At 30.0% G+C, this 12,053-nt stretch overlaps 1 protein-coding gene across 1 annotated transcript in view; it reads right to left on the reverse strand.

The window, feature by feature from the left end:
* The window catches only part of LOC134710117 (protein phosphatase 1 regulatory subunit 21-like), a 59,680-nt gene extending 51,057 nt beyond the window's left edge, over window positions 1–8,623 (reverse strand). Inside the window, exons 1-3 of the mRNA XM_063570325.1 lie at window positions 8,555–8,623; window positions 4,765–4,833; window positions 3,408–3,554 (exon numbers count right to left, since the gene is read on the reverse strand). Coding sequence (XP_063426395.1) covers window positions 3,408–3,554; window positions 4,765–4,833; window positions 8,555–8,602 — 264 coding nt within the window. The 5' untranslated portion in view covers window positions 8,603–8,623. The remainder of the gene's footprint in view (window positions 1–3,407; window positions 3,555–4,764; window positions 4,834–8,554) is intronic.
* Window positions 8,624–12,053: the final 3,430 nt, after the last annotated feature.

Genomic DNA, 12,053 nt, shown 5'->3' on the forward strand with positions numbered 1-12,053 from the left:
CATTTTAATTTTGTGTAGCATATTCTTGCATTAGATACTAACTCTATGCTATATATTTATATTATTCTGGCTGGTAATATGGAAATTGAAAAGTGAATAATTACCATCAATTCCGAAATTAAAATCACATGCATTCGGAAAACCTTCCTGCATGTAGATAATACACAATTTGACTTTGACCAGACTAGATTTTTGTAACTTTATGCTTATAATGAGCAAAAATAAACAGTGACATTTTAATATTTAGGTATAATATTAAGAAAATGTTTCGTATTTGATTTGATATAATCATGGAATTATCATACTATATTTTACTTCCATGTACTATTCTTAGACAATTGAAAGCTATTTGCTAACTACTAATCAGTCTTTTGAATAAATTGCTTTTCCTACATTTTGCTGTTAGATTAACTGCTTCTACAATGGTGCTAAAATTTGAGAACCAATTGAAAAGTATATATATTATATGTATATATTGGTACATCATGTGTTACTCCAAAAATAACCTATTCTTTTTTTTCTGCATCTGACGTAAAGACTGACTAAATAAAAGGTTTATATAAAGAGCTGTATAATAGATAGTTTCAAATCTTGAGAACTACTTCTATTTCCTAGATCATGTCTAGTATTTTAAATAAATCCGGCATCCACAATGCTTAAATCTTATTTATTTATTTACCAATATTTTACTTATTTTTTTTTTTTTTTTTTTTTTTTTTTTTTTTTTTTTTTTTTTTTTTTTACAAGATATAAATTAATGATAATCTTGTTTCTATAAATCAGCATATTTGAGTCCTCTATACTTCAGAATTCTGAATCAATATTTAACTCTAGGAAAAACAATGTGTAGCCATTGCATAAACTGTTGGGTTCTACCAATCTCACATTAAAAATAAAACAGACCCAATGAATGAATCCTTATAGCAGAAACTTGCCCATCTGTTGGCATTGCTTAAAAAACTTAAGATGTAAATTATTAGGCATAATTTTCTATCTTTAAAAGAGCATCCAAACTCCTTTTGCTTTCATGATTGGAAGATACATATATGTATAATTTGACAGTGATTCCCATATAGTGAGGATAAGATATTCTCTTAAGTCTTATGTTATCACCTCTTTTTTTGTGTACTCAAAACAAAACAGAATTAGTACATATTATATTATATGCATTGGCAATGTACACTCTGAATTATGTAATCAATATATAAGCCATTACCTTGAATGAGTCTTTGTGAAATGCATCATGACATCCCCTAAACTCTTTATTCAATAGACAATCTAATGTTTACATAAAAACATATAAAAGCCTTTGTTTCCTTACTGCCGACAAAAACAAACAATTGGTTATAGCAGTTCATACTTATAATATTCATGTTGTTCTTGTCATAAGAAAACTGACCATGAAATTTAATATTAGTAAAAAGAGTTGTCACAAGCTATCAACTGTATTTAGAACAGTGCTCCATTCTTACTGTCTCCATGTCTGTTAGAGCATTGAAAAATTATTTATCAGTAAAAAAATAATTAAATATTTACAGCAATTTGCTGTTCTGGAAAAAATATTTCAGGCTTCTAAGAATTACTGTCCTGATTTAAACTGGACATATTTAAAAGAAGTATGTATTGGTATGCTTAAACTGCAATCACATTTGTATTGTACTAGATAACAATGTATTATTTTAGTGTCTTTAATATCTGTCTTGACTATTTCCCGACACTTGTTCAATATATTATCAATATGAGCAAATATGTTAATTGACTAAACTGTTGGTTCATCACAAAAACAATGTGCAACCATATATTAGCTATGCTTGTGTTGTTTTAAAATATAATAAAAAGTAGACATAATTTTCCCTGGGTGGAAGGATGTCTAGAAAAATCAGATAGACTTGTACTTAAATTCACTAATCTGATTCTAATTTATTTTATTTGCAACAATCATCCACGTGCAATTCTATGCTCAATAAATATCAAAGTGCAATCAATAAATAGTTATGATTTAATTTTATGTAAGATATCAAATCTGTATTTTATTAGAATGAAAGCAACTTACAGATTCTAAATCATGCATGTTGTTCTAGTTCCTATGTTTCCTGTATGAAACATGTCAACATTAATCAAATAGACTTGGGCAAAATCCCTATTCTATTTTAATTCTATAGTGATCCATTGAGCACGTTTTATTTTCACTAAATATGGTTTATGTTCCCTGAATGGAAGGTTAACCAAATAAACATCATCAGTTGTGGGCAAAATCCCTATTCTGATTGTGATGTATTTATCAACTGTTAAAACATTACCACTGTTGGTCTACGCTCCCTGTATGAAACGTTTTCCAAATAAAACAATCAGAAATGGGCTGATTCCCTTTTCTGATTGAAATTTATTGAACCAATTAAGGTTCTAGTCACAATAGTGGTATACGCTCCCATACGGACGTTATCCACATTAAAATAATCAGATCTGGTCAAAATACCTATTCTGATTCAATAGTTATGTGTTTACACAGTCTCGTGTACCAGGTGTACACGTAACAGACTGCAAATTGTAAACAAGTGACAATAGTGGTATACGCTCCCATACGGACGTTTTCCACATGAAAAACAATCAGATCTGGTCAAAATACCTATTCTGATTTTAATAAAGTGATGTGTTTACACAGTCTCGTGTACAGACTGCAAATTGTAAACAATCGACTTTATCCAAACTTTACACTCGACCCGTTTCGTAGCATTGCTCTAATGCAGTGAAAAATCCGGTCAGCTGAGCGTGAAAAAAGAAATAAACATCCGTTTAAAAAAAATATCTTTTTTCAAAAACGTAGTACTCACGTAACATGTCCGATTTTGACAGATAAATTCTGCCTTTCCTCGGACCCGATAATGTTTGAAAATGGCGGCTAAACAAAGGTCATTTTCTATGTCGTCGTATTTCCAGACTCGTAAGCTGTAAAAATTACGAAAACGTGCATATCAGAATCTTGGCAGAAGCGCTGTATTCTGATTCACATTAAATCAATCGTATACCGATATTCCGAAAACAAATAATGTCTTTTATAAAACATAAGGATTTTCAACAGTAAACTGTTAAGAATCCTTGCCGACGAGAAACATGCGTTCTCTTGAACGCAAAAATTAAAACTAAAGCTAGTGTATGTTACACAGGTGAACTATGACGTAGGTGAGTACATCTCATGGATGTAATTTTTAATCACCTAGTTAATTGCGATGAGAACATGTTGTGAAAGCAAACATATTCTATATAATATAAATGTAATTTCATGGTAAGTATATTTAACCAAATTCATATAAAATGGTTGCTGCCTAACACTACAAAAATTAGAAATCAGGTTTATAGAAAATAGTTGTTGCAATTAAACATAAACCATTAATAGCAGTCACTTCTACCTTCCCCTTTTTCTTGTGTGACTGTGCATCATCTAATTCATCTTGTAGCAGTAATACACGTTTGGATAACTGCTGATTTCTGAAGGTCAAACTGTCAATTTCCTGTTCAAATTTCCTGACTGCTAGCTCTTTTTCCTTAAGCTGATCCTACATGTACATGATAGAATTAAAACAAAGGTAAAAGTTTCAACTATATCATACATAATTGAACGATGACTCATGTTGTAAGCCTACATACTTATATTAACAAAAATTAAGAAATAATTCATGGGGGCTTGAATATATCGTTATTTTACCACGGGTTGGCCCTTTATGACAAATATTTTACCCTGAGCGATAGCGAGGGGTAAAATATCGGCATAAAGGGACAACCGTGGTAAAATCTAGATATATTCAAGCCCCCATGAATTATTTCGATTCTAATAGGACAAATACGGCAATTGTTTTGGATCGAAGCGCTCTAGGTGGAGGCCATTAATTGCCGTTCTCATGAATTAACGCACTTTTAGATTGGCGTAAAAGAACAGAGCAAGCAGAAAAAGTGACATGCTCAAACTATTCACAAAACTTATTTAGATAGATTTGGATGAATTTTAATGATAATTAACTTATATGTCTTCTATGTATAAAAAAATGGGCTTATACCATATTTTAGCATCGTTTGTTGACGTTTCCTTATTGTGATGATTTTCGGTATCAGAAGCGTGTATTTTCCCGTAAAATGCTTAAATTATAACGTCATCATTCTATGACATCGGGTACTTCATTCATGAAAAAACATATGACGTGGGAGTACGATCGGAACAGCCAATGCAATATATTCATATTTTACCACCGGTGTGTACTCAAAGCGTTTGAAGGACGTCATGTTAGAATATAAAATATAAAATACAAAAATTGGTTATACAATGCATGATATTTTGAAATATTGAACTGGAATTTGAAATCCTATAACACTTATGTAAATGCATACATTGTAGGTTGGATAAAGGCTATTAAAGCGTTTAATCCCGCTGCATATGTTTGGACCTGTCTTAAATCAGAAACCTGATGTTCAGTGGTTGTAGTTTGTTGATGTTGTTCAATAGTGTTTCTTGTATAGGTTAGATAGTTAGTTTTCCTGACACAAGTCATTTTTGGGGCCCTTCTTCAGCTGCCCTTTATAGGTTGCTGTTCAGTGTGAGCCAAGGCTCTGTATTGAAGACCTTACTTTGACCTCTAATGGTTTACTTTTACAAATTGAGACTTAGATGGAGAGTTGTCTCTTTGGCACTCATACCACATCTTCTTATATCTATGTATAGACATACTTACTTCTATAAATCTAAATATATTATAAAAAAAATGCCCTTCATACCTTTACTTCACTACAGGCTGTTTGTTCATCTATATATGCTTTCTTTAACACAGGGAATTGTGCCTTCAACTGTAAAAGAAAATTTGAATTTCAAACCCAACAAAATGATTCATAACATAAATAACAGGCCCACAAACATATCTGACATTAAATTAAACACAATGGTAATCAAATATACCAACTAATAATTATTCTGCACTAATAAAATGTAGGTATGCAAAAACAAACTTATTTTCTACCCTTTAATTAGAATCAGTATCTTATTATAGTACATCAGTGCCTCTCCAATATGATATCAATAAAATAAAATTTGATTTACTCTTCATACTAAATTTTGTTCCCTATGGAAACTTGATGTTAACAAACAAAAATCAAAAATTATAATATTCAATTCTAATGGAAAATCTCACTATAATTATTTTAAAGTAGAAAAAGAACATCTTGAGACTGTTAAATCTATTTGTTACCTTGGAATAACTATAAATTGTTCAGGAAAATCTTATGGAAAAAGGGAGAAAGGCTTGGTTTAAAATTAAAAAAACAGTCTCTTTAGATAATTCCTGCAGTATGCTTGAAAAATTATTTGATACTTTAGTTGTTCCAATAACTCTTTATGGGAGTGAAGTTTGGGGTGTAAGCCAAGTGTTCAAAGATTCAGATCCATTTGAACATTTACATATTAAATTTATTAAAGAAATTTTAGGTGTACAGTGCAAAACAACATATGTAGCCTGTTTAACTGAGACAAACAGAATCCCTTTGTACTTTAAAATTCAGCTTTCAGCTATAAAATTTCTAAACCATATTGTAAACTTGCCTAACACTTTAGTCCATAAAATATATAATAATGTAGAGAAAACAAGTAAATGGGTTAACATTGTAAAAGACTGGTTAAATAAATTAGGTTTTGGTCATCTCACTTTTGATACTTTTAATTTAAAATATCACATAAATAGTATCCAACAAAGAATCTATGACCAGGCTTATCAAATTATAAATTGTTCTATCAATAAATGTGAAAAATTAAATTTCTTTTGTCATGCTAAAAGAATTAGAAAAAGGCCCCCATATATTGATATATATAAATTCAAAACTGACCGATCAGTTTTCAGTAAATTTAAACTAAGTGCACATTCCCTAGCAATTGAAAGAGGGCGTTATACCAACATTGAAAGAAGTAAACGCATTTGCTTATCCTGTAACAGACAAGAAATTGAGGATGAATACCATTTCTTCTCAATCTGTCCATGCTATACATCATTAAGGGATACCTATATACAAAATATTAATAAAAATCTTAATTTCAATTTTATTAAATTGCAGTCCACTATAACACTTAAGCATTTGACTGTACTTTTAAATAGCAGTCTACCAGTCATTATAAAAATCACCATAAAGTATATTAATGATTGTCTTTTATTAAGTACATCTGTATAACTTGTATTTCTTTTAATATGCAATGCCAACCTAATTTTTGTTTGTGTTCTTTTTTCAATTGTTCATGAACATTAATAATGTGTTAACTGTTGATATTTATAGCCTTTTTTCTTCTTTGCTGTGAATACCACTGTCACTCTAATATAATTGTAATCAATTTAACTATTGTAAGTTTATTGTCTTAATTTTGTATGCCATAACCATTTAATGTAAATGTGTTTGTGTGAATAAAATATTGTCTATTGACTATGATGAAAATATGTGATAATGTGAGTATTACTTCAATGTTTGTGAAATAGAAGATAAGAATACTTTGATGTATAATTCAGATCCTCTTAAAATACCAAATGAATATTTTTACAAATTGGCAGACTGTATGCTGTGAGGCTAGGTATATTTGTGAGCCTGTCTGATTGGATGTCAAACGACCTTTAAGAAAGTTTCAGATGTCTAAGGCCTACAAACAACCATTCTCTGCTCTTTGGTCGGGTTGTTGTCTCTTTAACATATTCCCCATTTCCATTTTCAATTTTATTAAGTGTACATGTATAAAGTTCTCTGTTAGGGACTACACAATCTGTGAATCGACTAAGTACTGTTTTAATGATCACTTATTGTTTTGAATTGACAATACAATATGGATTTGTCTCATTGTTGAAGGCTGTACTGTTGACTGTAATTGCTTACATCAATTTCATTTTATCTTTAGTGGATAGCTGTCTCATTAGGGTGCAATCAACAGTTTTTTTCTATGACATCATATTTTGAGGGACCATCTATAATTGACCCTTAGTGGTGTTAATGTTAATGAAGATACTTGTATAAAACTAGATATCATTTGAATCAGAATTTTCTCTAGTTTATAATGAAATAAAAATAAATTGTACTTTTAATAGTACCAAAAAGTTTTATCCAGAGAAAATCGGAAAAAACATTGCCTAATCTATGCATAAAAAACATGAAATCAGGCCATGTGCACACCCATGCAGACATGATACATGCACATTTTTCATATTCAAAACTGTATGAATTTTATAGGTTTTTACCTGGTCTTTCTAAAAATTTATGCTTCAGGCTACGTTCGCCTGCTCCGAAAAGAGCTACAGTGGGTGCAAATAAATGTTGCACTTTTCACTGCCAAAAAAACAGGATGTTTACAGTTTGTCTCCCCTTAAAACATGTGTATTTAATCTAATTTTTAAAACTTATTTTAATCATTCAACCTGTTTTAATTGAAGCTATTTAACTTATTTTTACAATCAAATATAAAAAACATGATACTTTTTTACCAATTATGTTGATAAAAAGGGACTTCCCTCCAAGTCTATTTTTAGTCGGGGGAATAACCCCTAGTTTTTTTTATACCAAACTGTTTATAGCACCCTTAGCAATCATACCATATCTCCTTTCTGTTAGTTTTCAAGAGTTAAATTAATGAACTTGAATTTTGACAGCTAGGGCCACTTTAAACTATTGATGGTTCATATTATACAAATGTAATTCATAGTCCAAAACAAGGATCAATTTTCAGTGATTAATTATAATTGATGGTGTAAATGACAACATTTTAAATATAGACACCATCATGACCATGACTGAAATATCATGAATATTATTTTGATAAATTTTATAGCCTTTAAAAACTGTATTCAGTTCGGGTTTGAACTCTGTCACCTGTAACTGTCATTTGTGTCTGCATAATACTAAAAATGAACTAAAAGTTGCTGAGTAAATCCTACATCAGGACCCTTAATTGTCCCTTAAACTCAAATTGTATAAAACAAGATCTAGACTAGATGTAAGAAAATATACATTTACACAAAGAGCAGTAGAAATTTGGAACAGTCTACCAGAAAAAGTAGTATCAGCACCAACAATACCATGTTTTGAAGCCAGATTAGACCGTTACTGGGAAAATCAAACACAAAAATATAATTATAGTGAAAAAATACACACGACCGGACAAGACCTAAGTAAAAAAAGTTTAGACAAGGAGCTGACAGAAGAGGATTCCTCAGGAATCCTACAGTCAGAAGAGGATCTGTGAGTATCTGTGAGTTAAACAGCATTTGTTTACAGTAGAATGATTTTTGTTGATAAAATTATTAAAGACGACAGCATTTAAAATTTCTCAACAGAACCAACTCCCATTCAGGAAAAACAAATCCTTTACCTTAGAAAACATTTAACAGTCTGTAAGTGTAACAGTGACGTCAGTGTCAGTGAAAAGGGGGCGTTGCAATTTACGGACGGTTTATAAAAATGAAACTATTGACCGAGATAACAGTGTATTATTTTTGATTAATCGTCTTTTGTGTTTATCTCTCTTGAATTAATTTAATTTGGATCAAACCTTAGCGTATTCGCTGGCTAATCTCTGATATTTTGCTGCATCTGCCATCCTCCACCCGGAAGACGACAACTGATAGGTACTACTCAGACCGAAAACGGTAACATTTTCCGAATTTTTAGATCCTCCGAAATGAGGGTCTGGATGGGGTTTACAGAATGCATAATTTCTTTATTATATCACCATAATTAACTAACTTATCCTATTAATTATAATAAAATAACCTCTTCCTGTACCTCATGTTTTTAAAAAATATTGTTTTGATTTTTTTTCTTCAACAGACACATTTTTTTATCAACTACAAGATTATTGCTCTTAACGGGAGTCTCATTGGGGGTTCTGATCCCGGATCCCGCTTACTGTATTTTCAGATTCCCACATCCCGCTTTCACTATGTAAGTAAGCAATTAAGATTTTTTTTTAATTTACAGTGTCCCGCTAGACTTCATTTCCTGTTTTCATGGCACAATAATTTGACTTTCACGTGTCACGCTTAACAAAAATCAGCAATCCCACGTCACGCTTAAACCCCAATGAGACCCACCTATGACGTCCCAAAAAAAATATTAAATAGCCTTGCCAGATGTCATTATTATTTGGGCTAGCTCTTTACCAGATCTAAAAGACTATATATAATGCTCTCAGGAAGTAAAAGGTGTGTGTATTACTATTACTATAAATGTGCTAGCACATGTGTTTTGGGATAGACCCCCATTTTTTCCAAAAAAAAATCTAAGGGGGAGAAAATAAATCGACCCAAAGACTATAGCAAGCCATAGTGGACAAAAAGAGCTATTTTCTAATATTAAAAAATCATTTTCTAATATTAAAAAATCATTTTCTAATATTAGAAAATCATTTTCTAATATTAGAAAATCATTTTCTAATATTAGAAAATCATTTTCTAATATTAGATAATCATTTTCTAATATTAGAAAATCATTTTCTAATATTAGAAAATCATTTTCTAATATTAGAAAATAATTTTTTAATATTAGAAAATCATTTTTTAATATTAGAAAATCATTTTCTAATATTAAAAATTAAGGTACTTTTTAATATTAGAAAATGATTTTTTAATATTAAAAAATCATTTCTTAATATTAGAAAATCCTTTTTTAATATTAGAAAATCCTTTTTTAATATTAGAAAATCATTTTTTAATATTAGAAAATCATTTTTTAATATAAGAAAATCATTTTTTAATATTAGAAAATCATTTTTTAATATTAGAAAATCATTTTCTAATATTAAAAAGTACATGATTTTCTAATATTAAAAAATGATTTTCTTATATTAGAAAATGATTTTCTAATATTAGAAAATGATTTTCTGACTGCTCAGGTGTTTTTGAAGAGTTATTTAATTCCTGCATTTTTACTAAAGGCACTGTTAGGAAATTAGTGTCAATAAACTTTTTTTTACAAAAAAGAATTAGAGGACAGAAGTATGACTGCTAGTTGGACAATATTATATATCAACCTAATAATGAAGATGCCTTTGATATATAAAAACACAATTCCTGGATAATAGTTTACTCAATAGAAAATAGGTATATTAAACAACACTTTGTGATGATTCATAAATTAGGCAGTTTCAGTCCTTACATTCAGTGACTTTCTTACAATAAGAATGATGGATTAATAGTTCCACTCTCTTTCTCCTAATTTTAAGTTATTAAAATGCTCTTCAACTCTGTATATGAATTGGCTATCCAACTGTTTTGGTTCTAGCTCCACTGTTGAGTCAAATGTAGAATGTAGGCGTACTAAATTGTAGGTCTGGTATCTTATGATATGTTGTTCTCTCTCTGTATATGAATATATTTTGTCCTCAATCACTTTTCTGTAAAGTATTTGTAAATTATTCTAAGTCTTCCTTCAACTGATGATGACTATTGTTTATGTGTCTAATTTATTGGTATCTTTTACCAGCTTTTTCCATTATTAATACTCAATTCTGTGATGACAAAGCTATTAAATTACCACTTTTTGGTGTTCTGAAAACTCTTAGGAAGTCTTTGTTGTGATTAAACTCTTTAATTTTTTTGTGTTTGATAATATTTGTTCATGTTGGAGATGACATATACTGTTTCATGATTGATCTCCTAACAGAAAGTTTATATAACTGTGCCCATCTTGTCACATATTTATGTATATAACTCTCACATTATAATTGTACTTAAAAAATATCAACCAAAGCAATAACTAATGTATTTTTTTTAACAATATTGTAAAGATTTAAATGAAATAGTATTGCTTCATAATAACCCATAAATTTTCATATGTATCATTGAATTTTATCTTACTCAACTTTACCCTTAATAAATGCAACTGTTGTACTTTCATGCATTGTTTATCATTCTCAGAACTTCATACCAAAATTGGGCAAATTCTCTTTTTCTATTGTTAATTGCCTTTTCCTGAAAGTGGTTATTTGTGATTTCCTCTTATGGAATATACATTTCTCATCTATTTTAATATCGATCTAATTAAAAACCGATCCCTCATTTTCCCGTTTTCTGAAATGCCACGCAACATATCAGAAAACAGAAGCATGAGAGATCAGTTTTTAATTAGATTGTTTTAATATGTTCTTGTTAGCAGATTTCATTTAACATTACATTTTCTTTACTAAAAAATTTTTTATAAAAGGTTTAATGCAGGTCATAAATTGGTCAGAATATTTACTATATTTCATAAAAATTTCGTGAATAGTAAGGATTTAATGTGGAAGTATGATTCTGCTGGCAGGAATTTAACATAAAGTGTTATGATTATGTATATCAACAGGTTGGACCTATAACAGTTTGTGATATTTCATGTGTAGCAAAACTGGTAAGGAGATCAATAGATTCCAACATCCACATTGTTTTGACGCTTGATGATAGTTGTGTTTTCTTATTGGCAATCATTTCAGATCTCCTTGTTTGCATATTAGTAAAATTTCAAGATGCACTCCTGTTCCTGACTTTTAAAAATTTCCATACAGGGACTTTAAATTTACTCGAATTGGTGTCCCATACAATGCCTTTTCAAGACTTTGGTAATCTTTGTTTCTTGTCTTTGAATAGGTTTATAAACGAGAAACTACTTTTTTATTCATCAGTTGATTTAGAGCCTGACTCATTATCTATTGCAGAAGACTACCGTATAGCGGGTTATTTTCGCGGGGTGCAAATTTTCGCTTATTTTCGTGGACAGAACTAAATCGCCAAAATAAATTCCACCAAATTAAAGGTGTACATACAAAGGTATTAATAAAAGTTTTTAATCCGCCAAAATAATAACCGCCAAAATATTTTGTATACCTTGTTCAATGAAAATCGTGAAATTTAACACCCGCAAAAATAACCCGCTATACGGTATCTTGAATTATGGATGCCTTTCTTGTGCTATTTTTGGGTTGTTGTCTTTTTTTGTGGTGATGACTTCATACACCTTTATTAATACAATCATTCAATCGAAGTGAAAGCCTTGTATAAACCTGAATCCATTTGTTA

This window comes from Mytilus trossulus, chromosome 3, assembly GCF_036588685.1.
Source record: "Mytilus trossulus isolate FHL-02 chromosome 3, PNRI_Mtr1.1.1.hap1, whole genome shotgun sequence".
Lineage (NCBI taxonomy): Eukaryota > Metazoa > Mollusca > Bivalvia > Mytilida > Mytilidae > Mytilus > Mytilus trossulus.